This window comes from Falco naumanni, chromosome 8, assembly GCF_017639655.2.
Source record: "Falco naumanni isolate bFalNau1 chromosome 8, bFalNau1.pat, whole genome shotgun sequence".
Lineage (NCBI taxonomy): Eukaryota > Metazoa > Chordata > Aves > Falconiformes > Falconidae > Falco > Falco naumanni.
This window is the reverse complement of record NC_054061.1, coordinates 65,033,293-65,056,894: the sequence shown is the minus strand read 5'-3', so window position 1 is coordinate 65,056,894 and position 23,602 is coordinate 65,033,293. Positions and strand designations below refer to the sequence as shown.

General features: G+C 46.5%; 2 protein-coding genes across 10 annotated transcripts; one reads left to right on the top strand and one right to left on the bottom strand.

Moving 5' to 3' along the window:
• The first annotated feature begins 124 nt into the window (after nt 1-124).
• On the top strand, nt 125-10,312 carry CLK1 (CDC like kinase 1). 8 transcript variants are annotated; one of them, XM_040604385.1, is made up of 13 exons: nt 188-287; nt 4,851-5,008; nt 5,185-5,380; nt 6,506-6,596; nt 7,039-7,105; nt 7,896-8,012; nt 8,148-8,314; nt 8,390-8,484; nt 8,575-8,704; nt 8,837-8,919; nt 9,501-9,580; nt 9,800-9,890; nt 9,992-10,312. In XM_040604385.1, the coding sequence occupies exons 2-13, from the start codon at nt 4,851-4,853 to the stop codon at nt 10,202-10,204; spliced, it is 1,488 nt and encodes a 495-aa protein (XP_040460319.1). In that variant the 5' UTR covers nt 188-287; the 3' UTR covers nt 10,205-10,312. The 8 variants fall into 8 exon arrangements, with proteins under 8 accessions (XP_040460320.1, XP_040460319.1, XP_040460318.1 ...); XM_040604384.1 differs by lacking the exon at nt 188-287 and adding an exon at nt 3,620-3,830; XM_040604381.1 differs by lacking the exon at nt 188-287 and adding an exon at nt 4,018-4,104.
• Nucleotides 10,313-10,526: 214 nt separating this feature from the next.
• Nucleotides 10,527-20,961, bottom strand: BZW1 (basic leucine zipper and W2 domains 1). 2 transcript variants are annotated; one of them, XM_040604389.1, is made up of 12 exons: nt 20,845-20,961; nt 20,400-20,473; nt 18,051-18,227; nt 15,575-15,669; nt 15,256-15,321; nt 14,842-14,977; nt 14,147-14,256; nt 13,857-14,027; nt 13,373-13,519; nt 12,935-13,073; nt 11,969-12,091; nt 10,527-11,724 (listed from the first exon to the last, which is right to left on the bottom strand). In XM_040604389.1, exons 2-12 carry the CDS (start codon nt 20,461-20,463, stop codon nt 11,693-11,695), a joined length of 1,260 nt encoding a protein of 419 aa, XP_040460323.1. In that variant the 5' UTR covers nt 20,464-20,473; nt 20,845-20,961; the 3' UTR covers nt 10,527-11,692. The 2 variants fall into 2 exon arrangements, with proteins under 2 accessions (XP_040460323.1, XP_040460324.1); XM_040604390.1 differs by lacking the exons at nt 20,400-20,473; nt 20,845-20,961 and having other exon boundaries at nt 15,664-15,669; nt 18,051-18,128.
• Between the last annotated feature and the right edge of the window lie 2,641 nt (nt 20,962-23,602).

Genomic DNA, 23,602 nt, shown 5'->3' with positions numbered 1-23,602 from the left:
TTCTGCCTTATCTGTCTTAGTGATACTGTGTTGAAACAATGTCCTTTGCTACAATTTCATACTACCAGTTTTCTGGAACATTCTCATGTAAATCCTAACCTTCCTTACTTTACTGGGTTTTTTTAGAAAACCAAGTAAGATACACAATTTTTTCCCCCTAGGTGAGAGGAGCAGTGTCATAGATAGATGAAACCTTTCTCTCCTAGAGGATTAAAGAGCATGTTTAGAGGAGTGCTTGCTCTTGTACTGCTGTGGTGGAATGGTAACCTCTTCAGCCTTCCCGAAAGGTATGTCAGAAACACTCGCTTCTGCTGCTTGTGCAGTGCTTTTGGTATGAAAGAGTAAGTGTTTGTGTCTTTAACATAGCTGTTGATCAAGACCAGGTAACCGTGGTTTTACTGTAAGTTGTTTTTCATCACTTTATTGCACAAACAATAGGGGGTAAACACACCAAAAAGTAGTGACAAAAAGGCTGTGGTCAGACTTCTAATCAAGAATATCCTGGTGTACCCAAAATAATAAAAGATACTGTGGCCACGATGATGTTGAACAAATGAGAGAGGTACGTTGTTTGGTCTTTGTTTGAGACCAGATATCGTTGGACTCAAATAAGAAAGCTTGCAAGGAGGTACAGAGATAGCCGATTATTGACCGGTCAAAAGGAAGAATAGAATACATGCATACATAATGCATGCGTGTATATCTACATACACATGTGTGTGATCCTGTGCTCAAGGCTAAGCATAAAATAAACTGGCATAGGCAGGGAAAACAGAGTGATTTGTACACTTTGAAAAAGCCGTTCTCCACCTTGGGTGTACTGGGAAAAGAAGAATGTTCTCTTTGTTGCAAATTTAAGAAAAAAATGCATTTGGGTATCAGGTTATATTCGTAAGGCAGGAAAAAATCTATGCGTTTTCACAGAGGTTCACTTTGACTACAGTACGTAGAGATGAGAGGATATGTTTCTAGTCCCAACTGTGCCTGAGAGAGACAAACAGGAGAGAGTACCCACAGTTCCTGCATCCACCTCATACCATTCTGGACTTCTTCCCCCAGTCCTCTTTGGACTCTGTCAACATCACTTAGCGAAGTCCATTCTCATATATATGCCTTGTAATCCTGGGGAGGTCCAGGTCCAGCTGACTTGCCATCTGCTTTAGACGAATATTTCCCATCTTGAGACTTCGCTGCTTAAAATAAAGAGGGGAACTTATTTGCAAGAGAAGGGCAACGGTACGCCAGGTACAGGTTACTGAGGCTTTAGTGAGCAGAGTTAATTAGTACTCTCTCTCTCTGGGACAAAGTTTCTGTGTTCTGTGTGGAGTGTTGCTGAAAGCTCCCAGCCCTTGCTCCAAACTTCATACATTTTACCATAATACTTCAGTCAGTTAAGTAAAGGATTTAACTACTTTATCTCTGTGCTTTCTGTCTATTCTATATAACCAGTGGAATGAGCAAGTAGACGGAAACATGCAACTGCGTGTTTAACTGTTACATTAACACTTCTGTGCAGAAGGACGTACTGGAAACTGTCCTACAGTGCAAAGGAACCAATACTTTTAAATGTTGACATCTAGCACTGAACTGGGAACAGTTTCAGGTCTATTTGTTTTTTTCCTCTCTACAAAAAGAAGGTTATTACATACAATGTGTGAAATACAGGGACACCATGCAATTTGCTCTCTGGAAGACACATTAAATTTAGATGCTTTCTTTTTTTATCTAAGGCTGTGTAATGAAAGGAGAGTGATCTTATGGGACAGGATTACATCCCAACTTCTAAAAATTGTTATGCCTATTTTCCTGTTTGTGGCTCTGAACCCCTCCCAGGATCTCCTTGACAACCTGGAATACAACAGGAAAAATAATGGTGGGTTTGGTCCCATGCACTTGTTGAAGAGAAAGCAAAACAGAGTAGGAAGTAACACAGCTGCACAAGTATGTGATTTTTTTTGTGGGCAGTCACTGGGTACAGCATACATGCAAGGTAGTTCTGGTGATGTGTATAATCCTTCCAGTAGCAAAAGTGTTGCAGAGTGCTGCTCTTGGTGGTGTTGGCTTGTGCTTGGTGAAATCCTCTGTTTGCTTCCATCAGTTTGGCCCTTTATCACAAACACTAGAGCCACAAGGTGAGCTGTCAAAATAAATCTACCCATGCAAAGAAAACTGTGTACATTAACACAACAATCCTGCGTTATGACTGCGATGGAGGGTCTCATCATGTATGTTCTAGATTCTTGGACCTCTGCAGGCATTAGAAAAAACATAGGTAAGGCTAGTGTTGGAAATACGTTTTGGTGGGAGCAGTACTTGATCTCAACTGGAGAGCAATGGGCAAAAAGAAAATAATCTTTTTATTGTTATTTTTATGTTATCTATGGTGCGTTATCTATGGGCAGTGTCAAACTTGCACGTGTAATGTAGGTACATTGATCAGAGGGCTAGGTGGCAAAACAGATTTTAAAAACAGCACAAAGAGAGAGGAGGGTCATTCATCAGGGGTGGAAGTGTTTCACTAGGTTTAAGCCTTCCCAGAATAAAAAAAATCATTGGGTTGTAGGGGGAGCTGATGTGTATAGGCTGTTGCAGTGTTTCAGAACTGCTGTACCCTTGGGTGTTCTCTCCCCACATGAATTGGAGTGCACGTGAGATGTTTGCTTACTGCGGGTTTTTGGGGAGCCGACCTTCGGGCATGATGTGTGGGGCTGGCGGCAGAGGTGACAGCCTGGAGGCAGCTGGCAGGCTCGAGCTGCATCTGAGTGAGCTGGTGGCTGGTGGCTGCGGTGTGGCACAGGCAGCTGCGGCAGGGTGGTGAGCAACAGGGCGGTAGTGTTGCGGGAGGGTCCGCAGCTTGGTTTTTCTTCATTCTGTGGGTATGGAAGGCTGGTCTGTGTGTTACTGATTTGCTAATAAGTTAAGATTGATTGAATTTATTTGATTTTATAAAATCATTTTTAATAGAAATATAGAGGGATAAGAAACATATTTTAATGAAACTTATAGTTGCACAGTAAAAGCTGTTATGAAATCCTTTGTACAGTCCCGTACCAAGGCCAGAAGAAGGGGCTAGAATCAGTGTTTAAAACTTAGGTAATAAATTTAGGGTTTGAAAGGTTTCTTTGTAGTTAACTAGTCTTCCGTATGTAGGAAGTGTATTGAGATGTCGAAATATAGGATTAATGGGAAGTGGCGAGAGTCGACTGGAACAGCGAACTTTAGTAAAAGGTAATTCTGGCAGGGGGAGATCGTGACCACCGACTCATACACCACCTACCCAAATGGTACCCCAGACCCATTTCTGGACCTTTCTAAGCTCTACTGCACAGAATCGCATATGGGAGGAGAGTATGTTAATGATTTCTGGGAAATACTATGGTTATGCGTGAATACTTGATGAATATGTGTGAATAAGTTCTATATATGGTGTCTGATTTTGAAGCTTGGTGTGTGTTGAGGGGACTCGCTCACGCACCCGGCCATCAATAAAGAAGTGGCTGCTTATCTACATCACAGTGGGGTCGATAAGTTCTTCATTCCGAGGTTTCGGTAATGTGCACTTGGTTGCATTTAGTCTGGTTTTGTTTATGTTCTGTTTTGGATCTGAAAACATGACTGGGAGCTAGTAAAAGATACAAGACATGGGGGAAAAAACACAGGGGGGCAGGGCATGAGATGACACGAGAAATGGCATTCAACCATTTGGATTTTTTTAATGCCGGTGATTTACAAAGAAATTGTTAGTCACGTGTGGCCCTTTAAGGCTCTGTTGATTTACAGCCGACTACGTGCTTCGGAAGCCTCCCGCCGCCCCTGCGGGGAAGCAGGCGGTGAGGTGCGCCATCACCCAGGGTGAACAGCGGCGGCACGGCGGGCCGGACTCTGGGCCCCGGCCCCGCGCCGCCCGCTCGGGCCGCCGCGCCGGGGGGAGGGCCGCGCGGTGCCGCTGGCGAGGCCGGGCGGGCTGGGCCCGAGGGCGCGGGCTGAGCTGGGCCGGGCTGGGCTGGCGGCCCCGCCCCCCGGTGACGCCGCGGGCGCGCCTCTGTGACGCGACAGCGCGCTCCAGAACGTTCCTGGCAACGCCATTTTGTGGCGGGCTGCGGGGTGAGGGTCGGCGGCCGGGGCCGGCGGAGGTGGAGGTGGAGGTGGGGCGCCGCGCGCTTGCTGCGGCCCCGTGCCGCCGGGCGGAGCGGAGCGGGGCGAGGGGCGCCGCCCGGTGCGGGGGCACGAGTGCTGCCTGCCGCCGGTGGGGGGTGGCCGGCCGGCCGGCGGCTCGGCCCGTCCCGTCCCCGCCGGAGCAGGCGGGCGGCGCGGCCGGGGCGCTCCTCTCGCCGTGCGGCCGCCATGTTCTCTGCCCGCGCCTTGCTCCGCGCGGGGAGAAAATGGCTTCGCGGCTGCGGCGGGGGGCGGGGGGGCGCGCGGGAACGGGAGCGCCCGGCGGCTGCGATCGGCGCGGGGCTGGGAGGCGCCCCCGGGCGCGCGCAGCACGTTACGTGCCTCGCGGAGCGAGATGCGGGGCGGGGCGAGCGGGAGCCCCGCGGCCCGGCCTGGCCGCCGCACGGGGCGGGGCCGGGGGCCGTACGAGGCGGGAGCGCGGGGCGCCGGGCGCGGCGGCTGGGAGGCCCTCGGTGCGGGGCGGGCTGCCGGCCCGCGTGCCCTTAGCGGGGACCGAGCCGGAGAACCTCGCGGTGTAAAAAACAGCGTGGTAGGAAGAGCAGGGGGAACCCGCAATCAGGTATTTGAGGGAGAACGCGGTCTTCCTTGTAGTGTTAGCTTGGCAGCTCATGGCTCTGGAAACGAACCGTTTGTCTGCGGGGTGTAATTCAAAGAGCAAAATGTCCCTGTCACAGATGCGGCATTCCAGGCGAACCAACCATCCCGGCTGGGGTAACGGAGAAAGCCCGGACCACCGGGGGTGCGATAGTGCCGATACGAGCCGGAAGAGGTCGGTCGGTCGTGCACGGGAGAGCAGGCACCGCAGGCGGGATCTTCCCCAGCTTCCTGACAGGTAACTGTAACTTTTTCATTTCTGATGCCAGCAAACGTGTGTTTTTAAGATTTCTGTTATTCTCATCAGGTCATCTGATAATGTATTCGGAGGTGTCTTACAGCTTAAAACAAAAAGCCGTCTTATAGGGGTACTAGAATTATTTTAATAAAGTTTATTTGGTCCTTTGTTTCTAGTACACGTTCAGAAACCAAATCTATAAATGAAAGAGACCATCGTGAACGACGCTATGTTGAAGAATACAGAAACGAGTACAATCAAGGATGTGATATGGGGCATCACAGCAGCAGATCATCAGGTCGTAGTGGGACGAGTAGTTACAAAACGAAATACAAGACGCATCACACTACCTGTCATCATCATCGTTCACAGGTGGAGTGACCAATTTTAATTTAGGAAATTTTTTTCATTATTATTTTAAGAAGATAGATTCTTATCTGGGTGGTAGTAATTGAGTGTGGGGGTTTGGGTTATTCTGTCAATAATATTGATAGTTTATTCCTTTAGCTAGTACTAGTAGATAAATTCTTTATGCTAGGATTTCATTTCCTTCAGTGAAAACGCAGTTTGCGGGTATGCCTGTGATACCACAGAACACAGCCTTGCGGTACGTTCACTGGGCATATTTGAGCAGATCAAGCGATCGTGACCATCAATTGGAGTACTTGAAATACAGGCATCACTTTGATGCTTTCAAAATTTTTCTTACAACAAGCATTTATTTCAGCCCTACTTGAAAAATTCAAGCGCAAGTTTTTAAACCGGCTTTTGACTAAGTATCACTGAAATAGCAAGTCAGGTTCTTACTATTCTTATTTTTTTTATTTATACAGTAAGATGTGTTAAGTATCACTGAAAAAATCTGTGGAATCAGTTATGTATGATATCTGCCCACTAACAGGGCATTTTTTCTGATCTTTGTTAAATATATGTTAACTCTTAAAAAAGCTGAAGATAGGGTTTATAGTTTTAAGACCTTTGGCTTAGACAGCCTAAAGTAAATGTATAAGCTGTTTATGATTTTTTAAAAAAAATTTGTATGAAATACTCCGACCAATGATGTAATCTCAGTTACTTAACGTGGGTATTTTAATTTGGCCACAAGGCTATTTTATATATATACATACATAGATATAAAAAAGATAATTATTAAATCCTTTTGCTTTAAAAAAAGAAAATACGGGCACTGAAATCCTAGAGTAAAATACGGTGAACCAATCTTCTAAAAGAAAAACAATTGTGTTGTAATTTTTTTGTTGCCTTGCCACTTTTGAGTATCTCATCTGAAAATCTGTTCCTTGCCATGTTTTTCTCCTGTAACATAAACTATGTGCCCTGTGAATTTCCGGGGACTGAATTTGAAATTGCTCCTGCCAACTGTTTGTGGCCTGGCGTGTATCTGAATGCCTGAATATCTCCCCGCTGAATGAATTTCGTATTCTGACCTGAATTCACTCGGGTTTATTGATTGGCTGGACGATCTTGGTGCCGTTCCAGAAGAGTCATCGAAGGAAAAGATCCAGGAGTGTAGAGGATGATGAGGAGGGTCACCTGATCTGTCAGAGTGGAGACGTACTAAGTGCAAGATGTATAGAATATTTTTCAAAATTTATTAACTTTTCAGATAGAATAAGTTCTTTTAGCATAAGATGTGAGGGGGCTTTGGAAGTCTTTTCTTTCTGTCTTGACTTGTTTTGTTTGGGGGTGGGGATTGTTACTCTTTTTCTGTAGAACTTAAACACACTCCTTTTTTCTTTTTCCCTCCCCCTGCCCCCCTGCCCCCCCCAAGTAGTAAATGAAGTTAATGAACCTACTAGAACGAGATGCCTGTAAATGTACCTTGATGAGAGTTGTCCAATAACACCTCTCAAACCAGACATTGACAAGTTAAAGCAGCACAGTCTAGAATAGCTTCAGTGATAGTACTTCATCTGTTTGTTTGTTTTGGTTTTCTTTGTTTGCTTTTTTTAAAAAAAAAAAAACCTGAGTAACTTCACAGCTTCTGTGACTGAGAGTTCTTGTCTTTATAGATGAGATCGTTGCTACTTTGGGTGAAGGAGCTTTTGGAAAAGTAGTGGAATGCATTGATCACAAAATGTAAGTCTGTAATTAAAGCCACGTGTAACTTTTCTTACCGCTGCTACCATAGTGCTGTTCATGAAGTGCTTTGGGATTGTATCAGGTTTTGCAGGTGCCCCGCGGCCTGGTAGAGGTCAAGGGCTGATGGGGAGGGGGTGGCCTAGACAGCGTGGGGTGAAGCTGCACCCCCACACTGGGCGGTCCTGGGGTCTGTACCACCCCCAGTCTGTACAGTCAGTACAGTCTCTTGACCTCCCGTAGCTTGCCTTACAAGTATCTCTGGCGGTGCTGTGCCGTTTGGGTTCTAGCAGCGACTGTATTGCAAATAAAGGGATTTTGTGCTGGACGGCAGTTTCACTGCGTGCAGAACAGTGTGAAGCTAGGCTGGCTGTAGTCACTGCACAGGGTGTGCGACACCTCAGTTTGTGCTGCTGGAGCGGCTGAAGGCGGCTTGTCATTTTTGACAGTCGTGTTGTGCTGTGAGGTGTGGAGGTGTGGAAGTTACTCCAGTATTAGCTCAGTACATGTAAACAGAAAGGGGAGGTAAATGGGGCTTTTAACCTGTAAGAGTAATACTAATATATATAAGGTATCATCAAGTATGTTTTCAAAAATGTAAAGATTAAATTTTAGTTCTGTTTGTGCATTGACGAACCTTGGTTATGTCACATCAGTATGTACTTAAAAAAAACCCCGACCTTTTCCTGGTGAGGTTGCTGCCCTTTTAAACAATGTATATAGTGATTACTGAACATCGTTAGTTAAAACTACTCATTGTTCTAATGACTGTTGGAACCTGTCTTTGCAGGGAAGGCAGACATGTCGCTGTGAAAATTGTAAAAAATGTTGATAGGTACTCCGAAGCAGCTCATGCAGAAATACAAGTCCTGGCGCATTTAAATGCATCTGATCCCAACAATACGTAGTAAGTGTACAAAGCTGACTGCGCTTTGTTCTGGCTTTAGAAGTTCTGTGGCATCGCTTTCTGTAACGTGTGTCGTACGTAGCTCAGCATCATGCAACTTCCTGTTGCAATTCATGCGTTTTCCTGCCTTTGCAGTCGCTGTGTCCAGATGTTAGAATGGTTTGAGTACTATGGACATGTTTGCATTGTTTTTGAGCTGCTGGGGCTCAGCACCTATGACTTTATTAAAGAGAATGGCTTTCTGCCGTTTCGGCTGGACCACATTAGACAGATGGCGTATCAGATCTGCAAATCTGTGAACTGTAAGTACGTTTCTTTCCTTGCTTTGTTAAATGCGCTTTGTGGAATTGGCTAACTCTTCTTTTGTTACCTCGCAGTTTTGCATTTGAACAAGCTGACACATACAGACCTCAAACCAGAAAACATTTTATTTGTGAAATCTGACTACGTAGAAGAGTATAACCCCAAACTGGTAAATTGCTGTCCTCTTCCCCACCTCCCCCTCAGCCACTATCTGGGTGTATTTGGTCACTTGCGTCTATCTTCCTGCGTTTCATTTCAGAAATGCGATGAACGCACACTAAAAAATCCAGACATCAAAGTTGTGGACTTCGGGAGCGCAACGTACGATGACGAGTATCATAGCACCTTGGTGTCTACAAGACATTACAGAGCTCCTGAAGTGATCCTAGGTCAGTAGCAGCCTCTTAGGCTGATCTTTTCACCCGAGATGCTTTTGTGTGCCGTTGAAGCGTGCCACAGAAGTGTTGTGCATCTTGCTTGAACTGTTTGCAGTCTAGTACAAACATGGATCTTTTTCACAGCACTGGGATGGTCACAGCCATGTGATGTCTGGAGCATAGGATGCATCCTCATCGAGTACTACCTGGGATTCACAGTATTTCCAGTAGGTAACAGTGAACCTCAAAATGACACAGCATGTGTAATGCTCCTCAGGTTGGTGAAAATCTGCTATGGGGAGGTGGGGGACTAAGGGGAATGGTCTGTGCAGGAAATTCAGCTGCATTTCTCTGTAATGCTGAGTCGAAGAGAACAGAAGACGCAGGCCCAAAGGAACTTTCTCAGCAGGTCCCTACAGGTTGATTTCAGTAAACATTTTGGCAGCAGCTTGACAGGAAGGATCACCCCGTTAGCATTTGTAACTTACAGTAATTTACACACTAGTAACAGATGCAGCTTTATCTGTCACCACCAGCAAACACTACTCAAAATACTTGAATTCTGTCATCTTGACCGTATTGCTGCAACTCCAAATTTATTAGCAAAGAAAGAAAAGGTAGGGCCAAGGGAAAAAAACCTCCAGTATATTGTAACTTATTTCAGGAACTGATGACTAGAGCCTCTCTTCTTTCCTTGATCTGAAATTGATTACTCTTTGCAGAGTACAGTCAAAAATGAAGCAAGGCCAGGGTGTGGTGGTTGCTCACTGTTAGAAGTTACTAAAACTTTGTCTTGACTTCCCTGCAGACCCATGACAGCAAAGAACACCTGGCAATGATGGAGCAAATACTGGGGCCCTTGCCAAATCATATGATAAAGAAAACCAGGTAATTATGGTTTTCCATACTGGACTACTATAAATACTTTCAGATTTGGTTTAGCAGCACATTTTTTAAAGTTTAATAAACTCAGATTCATCCTTTTGCTTTATTTAACAAGCTGTCCACTCTTGAGGAGTGTTCCCAAGCTGTGAAGGAACATGCTAATAAACTTCTATTGAAGGGACAGAACAGAATCTCTGAGTAACAAACTGTGGTCTGTTTAAGGAAACGCAAGTATTTCCGTCATGACCGGCTGGACTGGGATGAGCACAGCTCTGCTGGCAGATACGTCGCAAGGCGCTGTAAGCCACTGAAGGTAGGCTGACAGAAGGAAAATGCTTTTGGGGAAGAGGAGCTTTAGGTGCAGTTAAAAGTAAAATTAAAAAAGAAATGCATTTTGTTGTTTTCTTCATGAAGGAATTCATGACCTGCCATGATTCTGACCACGAGAACCTCTTTGACCTCATTCAGAAGATGCTCGAGTATGACCCAGCCAAGCGCATCACTCTTGAAGAAGCCCTGAAACATCCTTTCTTCTCCCCCCTGAAGCAGAGGAAAAGGGCGCTGTCTCCTGCAGCGGAACAGGCTGACACAGATGTCAGCACACCAAAGAAACACAGAAAGTGTTAAAGTACTTATTGCGCACTTAATTTGTAAGAGCCTTATTTTGTATTGTAACTCTTTGGATACTGAAGTTAAATCCAGCTGCTGGCATAAAACTTATTTAAGAAAAAGGTAGCGATGCACCTGGTTACATTTGCTCAGTAAACACAGATCTCAGCATATGTGCGCTTCTAAAGAAGAAAAAGAGCACCCTCTAGAAAACACGCCTACTTACCAGCAAGGAAGTGTTACCAATTGTGTTTTATTCAACTGTCACTGGAATAGCAAACACCCTTTTAAGTGTCACTGATGCTTCCTTTTTGGGCGAGAGAACAGACACAGCCCTTATTGGATAAGGATGGCCTTTATTTGGTTAAAAATAAGGTACAAAGTAAGGAAGATCACTGTAGTACTGAACAGATTGCACTGTGATCACAAGGGGGGAGGGTGTGTTTTGTTGGGTTTTTTTGTTTTGTTTTTTTTTATTTTAGTAGGCATATTCTGGTTACCATCATTCAGTTAATGCTTATTTACTAGCTTACAACAGTATATTCTTTACTTTTACCAAATTATGAATTATCCTTGAATTGTGAGCTGTCCTGAGAATTACATTTAAGAACTTAAAGTTTCAGGGTAGAGATAAACAGTTTGGTTTGACGTGTCAACTACCAGCATGAAGGAGTCTGTAAAGTTCAGGGAGAGGGTGGCATTCTGCCTGCCTTGCCCCCAGCAGCACGCACCGAGCCCTGGCGCAAGCAAGCTGCTCAGCCAGCGAGCTGTCGGGCAGCTGCCTGCGGGCTCCTCTCCAGGAGAGCGGTGGCGCGACTGCCCCTGGCTGCAAGGCAGGCTCGGACACGCCTCCCTTGTCCCCCACCATCATTGCCATTCGCTGCCACCAGAACAGCTTCTCTCCGGTAGGACACAGAGCTCCCTAGAGCAGGGCAGTTGGAATGGAGGAAGAGAGGGCTGCTTTATGCTGGAAGCAGGGTGAAGAGATGAAGTCCTTGGGGAGACAGACGGACAACCACCGATGGATGGGGTTGTTGGGAGCAAGTGGTACAGACAAGCATCACAGCAAGTTAGCACACAAGCCATGGCCTCTTCAGAGGCTTTTTACAGTTTTAATTTGCAAACAGAACTGCCATAAATCTCATTCACCATATCATGTCTACTGAAATAATAGATAGAAAACCCGAAGGGTAAAATTAATCTTGTTGTGGAAGGCCTTAAATTACATTATTACAGTAGAAAATACAGGAGGTAGAATATAACTGAAAGGACAAAATGCAGATTAAGAGTCAAATCTATAATGGCTCCTGTAAGCTACGTAAGACATAGTTTTAAAAACTAAACCCAGTATTTCAGTAACTATAGAAAACGGTTAATGTAAATTGCCATGAGAGCCCTTATATCATGCTTGATACAGGGAGGTAGGATGTAAGAATCAGAAGGACACGTGAGACATGACACTATCTACAGCTCCTGTTTGCTTTACTGAGGACAGTGCTTTGCAGGTCAGTCGCCCTCTTCAGCTTCAGACTCTGACTCTGGAACAGAGAGACGGTTGGAACTGGCAGCCAGCAGCCCAGCCCCCCGCAGCCCACCCCACCCCCCCCCAGCTCAGCTGCTGCCCTGCACAACGCCTCCACCTGTATTGCACGGGGCGGGGGACACACAGAGGGGGACACCACCACCCAGTCCAGAGGGGCAGTTCCCACCCTGCATGCCCAAAACAAAGCATCAGCACACAGAGGTTCCCAAAATGAGCCTGTAAACTGAGCTGCTGCTTACCTTCTTCAGCATTTTTGAGCCATTCAACAAACTTCTTCATTTGCTCCAGAAAGACACTCTTTCCTTTTGCAAGATGTGCATCTTTATACCACTTCAGGATGGGTTCTTCACTCAGAACTTCAGCTGTAACATGTCCAAGAGCAGAATTAACACAGTGCACCACGGAATGCCAGCTGGTGAGAGCCCCTGACTGGCAGCTTCTGCTTCCTCCCCTGGAAGCAGCACCACAGGCCCCTTCCCTGGGTATGGCTGGACACACCTGCACCCATACAATCGGCACCCACTTCAGAGTGGCTGCTGGGGGTTTCCTGAGCACTGCCCCCTAACAGGCTCGAGTATTTTGTAGCTATTTGCAGCGACACGCTCGTAAGGAAAGCTTCAGTCAACAGTTAAGGACAGATGCAAATTCCCTGAAGCCCAAAGTACACCACAGGAAGCATTTAGGTTAGTTTTACAAGTACAACATGATCTTCAGTTTAACGTGTTTCCTGATGTTCCCACAGGCATACAGCATGTTTTGCCCCAACACCTTATAACAGCCATTTAAGAGAGCCTAGAGCACCCCACGGCACCCTGGTGGCCACCATCTCTGGCTATTTACAGTCAATGTTCAGAGAGCGCACTAAGAACACACTGTCACGCGTCTTTCCCTATGTGATTGGCCAAAGAGCCTCTAAAACCTGAGTTCAGCTTTGATCTACCACAACTCTTAAAGCCTAGAGACAGGCAGCACCCTTGGCTAAAGGAGTGCTTCCCCACGTGCCAAGGACAGCTGCATCCACCTTTGTGTTTCACTGCTCCACCTCTGCAAACCAAAGGTAGAAAATTCTTCAGCACATGAAGTGCAATGGTGTAGCACTGACCTACCCTAAAGGTCTTAGCAGGACTGAAGCCTTCTGCAAATACAGGCTTTAAAAAACCCCAACCAAACAAGAGCAACCCCACAAAACCCCACACAGAAGTTACCTTTATAGAAGAGCACCACGATTTTCTGGAAGGCCTTCATGAAGTGAATGTTGTCATAACAATACTCCTGAATCTTCAACAGAAGAGTCAGCTCTGACTGACCTTGGGTAGTAAAGGCAGCGAGTAGAGGGCTGTATTGCTGTAACGGGAAGGACAGGTTGGCGCACACAGAGCACCGCGTGTATCACCTGCCTAAACTGGTTTCATGTGGCAATGCCTGCCCCCCCTCAGAGCGCCCCTGCAGAAGTCACACCGCTGTCCCCTCAGCAACGTGGACTATAAATACCACCGTTACAAGGAGTAGTAGTCCCTGTCTAACGCTGTCTCTGTGTGAGGGGGGGCTGTATGTTCAAACTCACTCAGAAAGGGAGCTGGAGACAAGAGGAAAGCCCGAGCCCTATCCAACGGGTGCTGAAGTCCTCACTCAAGCTACAATACCTTCAAGTGCTTAATGGCTTGCTCTGCTACCAGCTCCTCCTTTTTGTTCCATTCCACTGTGCTCATCACACTCGACCAGATTATGGCTACCACAGTTTGTTCCGAGATGTTGTTTTTCTTCATCTCCTCCTTTACGTACAAGATTATCTGGCAGTTAGAATCAAAGAGTCAGCACACAGACCACATACAACACAAAGCCAAATTAAAACTTTGTTCTAAGAGTAACCCAGAAGCCTTCAGAACCACAAACAACCCCTGTGATCATACAGTAGGATTCACGACATAAAGACTATGAAGCCAATAGCAAAACACCTTGATCGTAACTTTACTTCTTAGGGAGAGCTCAGTGTTTAAGTTCAGTATTTAATTAGGCATGTATCTTCAGATTAGTATTAAATGCTATTGTATTTCAGATGATTTGAGACAAATTCCTACAGAAAAAAGAAAAAAAAAAAAGCACCTCCATCTTGTTACAAGTACTTACATCCTTGAACGGATCTCCCCGTGACATCTGCTCCTGAAGTTCTTTCTGCAGCTCTTTCCGAGCTCCTATGGTTTGTTGGTTCCGAACATACTCGGAAAGTTCTTTTAGTCCTGCTTCAGTGAAGTACTTGGAGAAGTGTTCAACACTTTGTTTGTTGGCTGGGAAGAGTTCCTGAAAACAAAGTTTACACCAACTCTTTCACAAAAGAAACACATGTTGAGTACTTTCCTGGTAAATGCCATTTACTAAACTGGCTTAAGTAGTAAATCAGCGCTTTTGGTGGTACTCACCATCAGCCTGTTATCCATGTTTACTTTACGAAGACTGACAGCCACTGCATTAATATCTTTCTCATTTATCCATGATTTGAACAGCTTGACTGCGAAAGCTGCAGAAACACCTGTGTAACAGGAACAGTACTATTATTACTGAAATTCAAAGCAATGGGAATCATAAGGCCTCAGAGTACCGGGCACCTAGTTTGTCACAGCCCTGCTCAAAGCAGCAGCAGCTGTGCTCAGAGGCAGCCCCAACACAATCTGCGGTGCCTCCACCTGAGGATACTGCGGACTCCGGCACACTGGACTTTTCCCACCACTCAGCATCACGAAGGCTTCCCCGCAATAAATTCAACTCTCCTTGCTGTAATTTAGGAAGGAGCCTGAAGACATGACACGCCTTCTGCATCCTGCAAGACACCTCTCCAAAATAGAGTACTCGCTGGGCAAGGCCAGTGATGGCAGCCCCCAGCGTCATGCAGAGACGCCCTACGCGCAGGCTCTCTGGAAATGGCTCGTTCTCTAAAGTCTTAGCAAGACCTTCCAGGCCGCAAGGCAAAACGTTTACTTCTGCTAATCCTGCAGTAACTACCACGAGATGAAGCTACTGAGCTGCAAGAATGTACTGTCACCACACCTCCCACCCGCTTGTCACAGTTCTGTCCCCCCCCCATCCTTCCCTAAAGGAGGAGCTGGGCAACACTTACCTTCTTTAACCAAGTTCTCGTTGTACAGACTGTTGAGAATCGATGCATTGAGTGTCCCATTGGCTAGCAGAATACCTGTCAGCATGGCCAGCTTGTTCCGCTCAGACTCTGAGAACCCTTTCAGGAACAGCAGCAACTGCAAGAGGAAGGAAGAGGAACCACCCTCCTCTCACTAAACTGGCTACTGCCTCCATGTTAAGACACTTTTCTTTCAGTCAAGCTATTCAACTAGCAGAAGCACTAGTTCACAGTAGTCTTCTCCACTAATCATACAAGCTAGCTGCTGTTCCAGTAACAACCTTAAAAGGGTTGTATTTTGATAACCCACTGTATTATGCAATTCTTCTGTACAGAGTGATTAACTAGCAGAATTTCAAGGTTTGTTTTGTCTGCTGCTAAGAACCTACTCCGTACCTTTTTGACTTCATCTTCAAAGCCTTTCTCCAGGTACTTGTAACGCCTGATTAGCTTGTTAAAAACCTAAAAAGATACAGACTATATTATTTTTTGCTCTGAACTATCATTTCATTAGAAATTTAAAAAAAAAAATCAAGTTCAGTAAAGTTGGTGTGAACTCTTTAGAGCACTTTTAGCTTACAACAGTGCTACTCTACCTCTTCTAGTAAGCTGCTTAAAGCCATACATTATTTTTATCTAAACTTCCAACTACACAAACATTTCATTTTTGACCACCAAAGAGTTTAAGTTAAATAGTACTTATTTCAGAACTAACCTGAGCAAACGCTTGCATGGTTTCTAGGTCTTCCTGTGCTGCAAATACACAGACGTTTGTGCGTGTCATGTCATCAGCCAGGGTACCACCTGGGGCTAAAGAAGGGTTTCAGCATTAGTGGCATTACTCCCCAGTGAGAGTACTGAGTGGTCCTCACATTAACAATTCCAGTACCCGTAACATGCAACGCGTTGTCCTTTCACAGTGAACTGAATGACTGGATCCCTGAAGACAACCCTACATTTCCATCCGCTCCACTGCTGTAGTGGAACTTTTGAATCAGCAGCTTAGACATGAACATTTAAATATTCTGCCTCCCCTACTTACTGCTAGATTGGCAACACATCTTGTATTAAGGTATGGATTAAGTTAACATGACTGTATGAGCTCCTCTTCCCTTTTAAAGGAAGCCACTGAAGCTGCTCAATCCTAGCAAGTGTCCTTTTAGTGCCTGCTGCAGTAGTGCTGCTTTGTTAGCAGGTGTATTTTAAACAGTAAGTCACAACAAGAGATGAAACACGTAGACATGCATGTTCAAAATTCAGTGTCCCAGAGATGAGCTTGAAACTTTAGTCCTGAAAGACACTTCAGCTTTTTAGCTGCTAATTAGAAAATGCTATTTTACCATTCCTCTTTAGTTTAATGCAAGCATTTGACTGGTAGCCAGGCTACTTCACTAACTTGGGTAAATTCAAGTCACCAACTCCAGCGTCAGAATATCTCATCACCAATTTCTATGCCATTCTACATGTAAGGGAGATCCTTTTGTTACATATTAGCCAGAAATGCGACTTAAAGATAGAGATAAGCATTAATGGCAATAATATTAAAAGGTGGTAAGGCAACAGGATGCCAGTTTTTATTTTGGCCTTGTCTGAAGATCAAAGCTAGTTACTTCACTACTTGTTACCTTGTTACAGTCAGGGAATGCAGTGAAGGATCTCTGTATCTCCATTAGTGCAGCATTGCATTTTTCCCTTCTTCTCAGCCTCACTCCTAGAAGGAACACTTCCTAACACAGTCTGCACTGCTTTAAGACTCTTGAATGTAAACCCACAGACTGTAATGACTTGTACATTGACAGTTTCACGTACTAATGCTCCACGTGTCAGATAAGTTTACTTACTGGTACTACCAGCTCTTGTAACATCAGCAAGAGACTCTTGCCAAAAGGAACATCACAGCTAACTTCAGTCTGCATAACGCTGTTCCAATACACAGCTTTGGGATAAGCAGGCACGTAAGTTAAACCATTCTGAAAGCCTTCTTTTCCAGCATTTGTCTGAGCAAGTCCCCTGCCATTTCTGTGGTATCAGTGCAAGGACCTCCTCAACAGGCAACAGATGCATCCTCCCAAGCCAGCCACCCCCACTACAGAACTGCCATTCACTGCCTGACTGTGGCCCACAGTCAGGTATTTCCTCTCCTCCCTCCAGGCATTTAGGTAATTTGAATTCTATTTCTGCTAGGTTACAGAAAACCTCCTACAACTGCTAAATTTCTCATTTAAAGTCCTCACCCCCAACTACTGCCTAACAAATGTTACAATCTGAGACGGACCTCTCCCAGCCCAGGCGAACACCACAGAGGGTCCTCTTCACAGCCTTATTTTAAATGGGTCCCTGCCATCTGAACCACTTCTCACTAAACAGCATTTAGTCAAGTAGGAAATGTAAAGTATAAATCTAAAATCTAGAAAAAATCTAGAAGTACCAATTATTTATTTTTTTTTTACTTTTCTACCTTGTTTAGTTTCATCTGCTTCTTACTTGGTTGGTGAGCATCTGTTCCACTCTTTGCTCTTTACACACAGCGGGCATGTGAGTTTACAAGACTTTCCACCACACATTTCACTTCCTCAGTTTTCTGCCGACTCAACCGCCCTCTCATTTCTCTCTCCCCCATATCTGCTAGAGCCCACAATTTCACTATTGTCAACAACAAAGGATTTGTAATAGCATTTCTAAGACTAAGCGCATCCAATTCTTCTGTAAACAATACTGCTTTCCAAAATAACAGGGCAGGGCGCACAAAGCACAGGATCATGTCAGATTCTTTCAGGGCAACTCTGCTGGTCTTCCAACAACAGACCTCACACCTCAAACAAGCACTCAGCCATTTCACATCAGCAGAAGTGAACCTGACTACAGAGTCAAGCTCCACTCCTGGTTTAAAAAAAAAAAAAAACAAAAAAACACTAAAATCCAATATATTTTCCTTTAAGCCCAATATGTACAGTCTACACTTTGAAGAATGCAAACTGACTCAAGCAAAACTACACTAGAGTATTCCTTACAGGAATCTGAATGCTCAGTCAGTCACCAAGATGGTCAGGTAGTTTTACCACAGATAAGTTAAACCCTGTTCTACTTGCTCAATGGGCTCTTTAGCGGAGTATTTGCACTGAAAGAAAACAGTGAGCTTTTGTAGAGTCAAGTGAATAAAAGCTGACAGCAACCCCATCAACAGGACTTACCCAGCATTCCACCAGCCACCAGGATGTCAAAAAGCGTTTCTGCATAGCGGCGATAGTCAAGTTTTGCACCAGAAGCATCAAGAAACTTTGCTACTGCCTCCAAGTCAGTGCCAGTTTCAGTTAAACCTTGAATAATACAGTCCTGGAACTGAGTAGGGTCAAACCTCTCTTTTTCATCTGTAAAGACAGTGTTGAATTAAGTTGCCATAAACAGCTGTTTAGTTTTTAAAGTTTGTAATTTCAATCTCACTTCTAAAAAAACCAAGAACACCCCATCCAAAACCAAAAAAAAAAAAACAAACAACACCCCAAAAACTACCCCAACCTAAACCAAACTTGCACTGACGAGCCTGACAACTGGTATTAACTAGCACAAACAGTGGCTTAACAGTGTAGCTGAAACAGCTATATGGGCCATTGAAATTCATTAAGAAGTTTTCCTGCTTTCACTCCCCTATTCACTCAAGGCTTGAAGAAAGGCTATCAAAAGCTAAACCATTTGTTAGTTACCTCCAATAGAATTTTTAACTGTACTTTCACCGAGAACAGTTGTTTGTGATGATCATTGGTTGGCTCTAATAAAGCTTACCTGACTTCTCAGTTCGATTTTTATACCCCCGTTCACATGTCAGATCACTCCTTCCCTCCAAAAACAGAGGCCGAGCTACATTGCTAGAAGGCAATTCTTAATGCCTGCCCCTATAGTTTTGTACATTTGGCTCCATTAATCATGTACCTTTTTCAGCCCTTTGGGCCTCTCCCTGTCTTGGATGAAATATTCTGACCAAAAGGCTGCACACCATCATCATGTTACAGCTAACCAACACTACTTGCTTTCTGGCTATGAAGACCACCTCCTCCTCAAAATACAGAGTAAAATGAGCTTGAAAGAATTGATTTTCCTCAAGTGCCTGGAAGAAAAGTAGAAATCTGAGCCAACTTCTTATTTTTAGATAAATATGAAGTGATGGACTATTAACTACAGATCTGTTTAGCATCCTTTGTTGCTAAAGCAGAACACGTTTCTTCACATTTGAGATGTATCAGTTGTTCATAGCCTTGTTTTCACTATAGGTAAGGCATAGTTAATACGCAACAAATCCACCCATGTAACTAACAGAAAGCCTTAAATAGAAGAGGTCCTCAGCTTCACTCATCTCAGTCTGTCCTTGGACTATGTAAGCCACGAGAAGAAAGACTTCCAAAGAAACAGCACTCGGCTGCTGACCTTACTTTGAGCGCTGTCTACAATTGCCTAGCCAGCTTGGTTAGCATCTGCTAGCAACCTTTCCGTAAGGAACTACACTCAGTGCAAGTACCAACAAGCTGGTAACGGGTTCAAGTCTGGAAATACTCGATCAGTTATCTTCCAGGACAGATCCACAAAGCTCACTGTTACCACAGAGCTGCTTGGAAGCCAAACTATGGTTAAATGTTTAAACAAACAAAAACAGAGAAGAGAGACGAAACCCCAGGACACTAGCATTTAATTGGCTGGACAGACTAAATCCAACTCTCTCAACAGTTTCTCAAGGTGCTTGTGCTTTAACATTATAATAGGTACTGCAGGTAAACACGTACATGTACTGCTGTACAACTTCATTAGTCATTTGGTATGTACGCCATCCTTAATGCTGTCAGTTTTGAGCTGGAAAACTGCTAGCATATTAGTAAAACACTGTTAAACAGAACTGTAAAGAGCTGTCCCTACTTCCTCTTTAGCTTTAAGAAAAACACCACCACGATACTAAACTAAATTACTCATCACACCTCTTCAGTCATTAACTCTTCTTACAGGAATAACTGTGCATACAGAGCTAGGCACTTGCACATCCCACACTAAGGGGGTTTTTTTGTTTGTACGGATGGAGGAGTGGGTGGGTATGTGCGGTTTTGGTTTCTTGTTTTGTGAGGGTTTTTTAAATTCAAATCAGGTATTCTTAGAGCGTTAAGGGCACAATATAACTTTTACCCAGTGGCTAAGGCTGAAATTCTTACCGGGTTCGTTACTCCTTAGATCCAAGTACTACCCTGCGACAAGCCTGCGCTGGAGCTGCCCGTACACCGGGGCTACTAAACGCCTCTGCCTCCCGGCTGCGCACACTCGGTACAGCGCTAGCGTGACCATCTATCAGGCCAAGGTTACCACCGTAAATTCAGCTACAATTCTTACTGCTAAGTACTTTTTATTTGTGCAGAGAACGTTCTGGCACCCAGAGTTAGCCTCAAGCCCTTGTAATTGGCACGGTCTCCGGTAAAAGATTCAGCGGAGCACACAGGCCTCGGCTCGCCTAGCGACAGAGACCCAGGGCGCTCGGGGCCGCAGGCCGCGCGCCGCCCATCGCTTACCTCTTTTTCTGGTTTTAAAACGCTGGCCCGATAGCGTCGGCTTCTGCGGCTTTTGATTATTCATAAAAGACACCCTGCGAGGAAGCAGGAACACGCCTCAGGGCGCTGGCGACGGAGCCCGCCCGCCGCGCGGCCTCCCCCTTCCCCGGCCTCCATCTTCCCCGCGGCACAGCTCGGCTGGCGGGGGGCGCCCGCCCCATCCCGGTCCCCCGTAACGCCACGGGCCTCCCCGGGCGGCGGCGGCACCTCCCAGCCCGGGCACAGCGCGGAGCCGCCGCGCCCCGCGACCGCGCAGGGGCAGGTGGGGAGCGCGCCCCGCCGCCCCGACCGCGCCGCAGCCCTTAGGCCCGGCCCGGCGGCAGCCGGCCCCATCCGGCCGCGCCAGCCCCCGCCTCCCGCCGGCGGCGCGCCGCAGCCGCCCCCCGCCCGGGGCCCGTCTCCTCACCGACTTTAAGGCAGAGAGAAAACGCCCGAGCGGCCCGGAGCGGAGACGGGCGCGAGCAGCGGCTGGGAGCGGCGGCAGCGGCGACGACGAGAGCTCTGCGGGCGGAACCAACGCGAGAGGAAGACGGGAGGGCGCGCTCCGCCCCGCCCGGGACGCACCAACCCGCCCGTGAGGACAGAGGGGAAAGGGGCCGGGGAAGGAGGCCGGCCCTCCCCGGTGCCGCTTGCTCCCCGCGGCCGGCCCCGCGCTGCGGGCCCACGGCGAGGCGCTCCCCCTCCCCGCCCGCGGGGCTGCCCGGCCGATCCGCCTCCCCGCCGGCGGGCGCGTTCGTCATCTACCCCCACGGGCCAGTAGCGGCCTGGCGCCCCCCCCCCGCGCCGGCGGTGCCCGTGGGTGCACCCGGGGGGGGAGCGCGGCGCCCTCTGGCGGTGGCGGGGCGACCCCAGCTCCGCTCCGCTGCTCCGGCGGGGCCTGGCGTGCTGTGGCCGCTCCCGGTTGCCCGCGGACCGTCCCGCTGCGCGCAGCCCCTCAGCGGGGCTCGAGTTCAGCCCCCGCCGGGTACAAAAGCCGGGCGACGGAACGCAGGCCGCTCCGGAGGGGAAAGGCGTCCCGGCGCCCGCCCTAGCGCGGTAGGGCCGGCCAGGTGCTTGCCGCCGCCGCCGGGCGGTGAGATGTGCCCGGGCGAAGCGGGACCGGCCGGACCCCCTGCACCCCGGCGCTCGGGGGAGCGGCGCCGCCCGTCCCCGCCTCCCCGAGGCGGGCGCTGCGGGCCCCGGGCGCACTGACCGCCGGCCGCGCTCCGTACCCGGGGTGGGAGCTGGGCCCCGCCGGCACCGAAGGGAGCGTGGCTCCTGGCCTCGGTATTGTAGGGTTTCACTCCCCGCTCAGAATCACTTGTTCAGCAAGGAAACACGGCTTTTGGAGGGGAACTCGCCGGTCAACACGTTACATCCCTTCCCCGATCATCGCTACTTAGCGAGAGCCGTACAGCTTCCTGCCGAAGTAAACCGGCTGGTTTTGAAGGGCTGATGTCTTAATCGATTAAGTTTTGAACAATCAGACTCACAGAACAGCTTTAGACAAAGCTGCTGTCAAGCCATTCTTGTTCATTTAAATACAGCGTAACGGGCAGAAAATCTGCCAGCCCAGACCCTGTTCTCACTTTCAAATGGATTAGACATTCCAGATTCAGATTTGACAAGCCGTTTTGTACAATTTACTTGATATGTATATCGGAGGCATCATCAACATTAATTATGACTGTGTTAAATTTATGCCCAGAATGTCTGGGTTTTATTATCATCTTGATTAGCCTTTGTGTTAGGTGCTGTACACATACATATACACAATATATATTAAAAGATCACTCTACTCCAAAAGGCACATTTGACCCCTCTTTCATTTGTGCATTCCTGCAAATAAACCTGGTTTTCAGTAACTGTCGGAGCTTCCGTATGTTTACTAGGTGTCTTTTTCTCTTATGTGGGGAAGTTATAAAAGTTCATGAGGCTTTACAGTTTTAATCTCACACCTTTGTCAATACCATACCTGCTGTGCCGTTAGCTCCTAGATTTGCTATTACAGTTGTAGTAATTCCTTCTTTCCTCAGATCCTGATGATAACCTTATAAATACTTCAGTATCGTTGTCTGCACAGACAGAATTATCAGTTAAAAGCTGCTCACATCTGACATAGAATAAAGTCCCTTGGGTCCAGAAGTGCAGGCCTTCTCTTCTGCAGTTAAAACACAAGCTCTTTCACTAGCGATGATAATAACAGCCCTTATCCTATCTTCAGGCTGTAGAGCAGTCTGTCTATTAGCAGCCAGCACAGGTCCTTTAACTACTGTCTAAAAAATAAACGGTGCCAAACTCTCACACAGCACGTAACCAGTGATGTCTATCGGACTGAATACGAGAACGTGCAATATTATACCCTCCACGCTGACACAGGACAAGTGATGCAATCGCAACTCAGTTCTTTGCTCCCCAAAAGGGCAAACCACTAAGCTAACCTAGAGATTGTAAGCTTCTCTCTAGACCTCACACAGCTGCCAAATTTCCACCAGGTGTTAAGTATAAGGTTCCTTTGACTAAAGCTCTTGACCAGTTATCAGGTGTATAAAGAGAGCAAGTCACTGTGCTTCAGGAGGAGAAAGTGGGGTCACCTGCATAACCATGACTTTTGAATTAAGGTCATCCCTAGCCCCATTTCTTTTTTTATCCCCATAAACCACTGCCTTGGATGTGAATCTTTTCTTTTGTCTTGTCTGGCCTAGCAGAGAGGTTGTCACACCTCTCAGCTAAATTGTAATTTTTCAGAAGAAAGCAAGAAGTGCCCTTTGGTGTTCTTCCACGGTATTCTAAGTGATCTGCATCAGCCACTCACAATATGGGGAACACAACAATTCTGGTATTTCTTTTTTTCAGTAGGCATGCTTTGAAAACCTGATCCCTGAATATATCTGTTTAGGAAAGTTAATAAGCATTCCTTATCTATACATACAAGAGGTATGAGAGATTACATTTGAAGCCTTGAAAAGAACCTTAGCTTTTATCGGAGAAATTCTTTCATCCAGGCATAACTGGTTAGCTTGCATTTGATCCCTCTGTCTTATTCAATTGGTCATCTTAAAGTAAAGCTGTATCTCCAGTGAGGCTGCTTACCTTCCGCTGCCTGTTCTTGCCAGGACTACAGGCATTTGCGATGGTGCAATCACCCAACCCAGCATTCGCTTAGTTACGCTACCCTTACAGGT

What these genes read in the sequence shown, in the direction of transcription:
- BZW1 (XM_040604389.1), bottom strand. Translation starts at nt 20,463, where the DNA reads ATGAATAATCAAAAGCCGCAGAAGCCGACGCTATCGGGCCAGCGTTTT. An exon ending in CCATGCAAGCGTTTGCTCAG is followed by an intron (nt 15,322 to 15,574) that starts GTTAGTTCTGAA and finishes GTATCTTTTTAG; the next exon opens with GTTTTTAACAAGCTAATCAG. An exon ending in GCTCAAAAATGCTGAAGAAG is followed by an intron (nt 11,725 to 11,968) that starts GTAAGCAGCAGC and finishes TCTCTGTTCCAG; the next exon opens with AGTCAGAGTCTGAAGCTGAA.
- CLK1 (XM_040604380.1), top strand. Translation starts at nt 4,785, where the DNA reads ATGGCTCTGGAAACGAACCGTTTGTCTGCGGGGTGTAATTCAAAGAGC. An exon ending in CTTCCCCAGCTTCCTGACAG is followed by an intron (nt 5,009 to 5,184) that starts GTAACTGTAACT and finishes CTTTGTTTCTAG; the next exon opens with TACACGTTCAGAAACCAAAT. An exon ending in AAGAGTATAACCCCAAACTG is followed by an intron (nt 8,485 to 8,574) that starts GTAAATTGCTGT and finishes GTTTCATTTCAG; the next exon opens with AAATGCGATGAACGCACACT.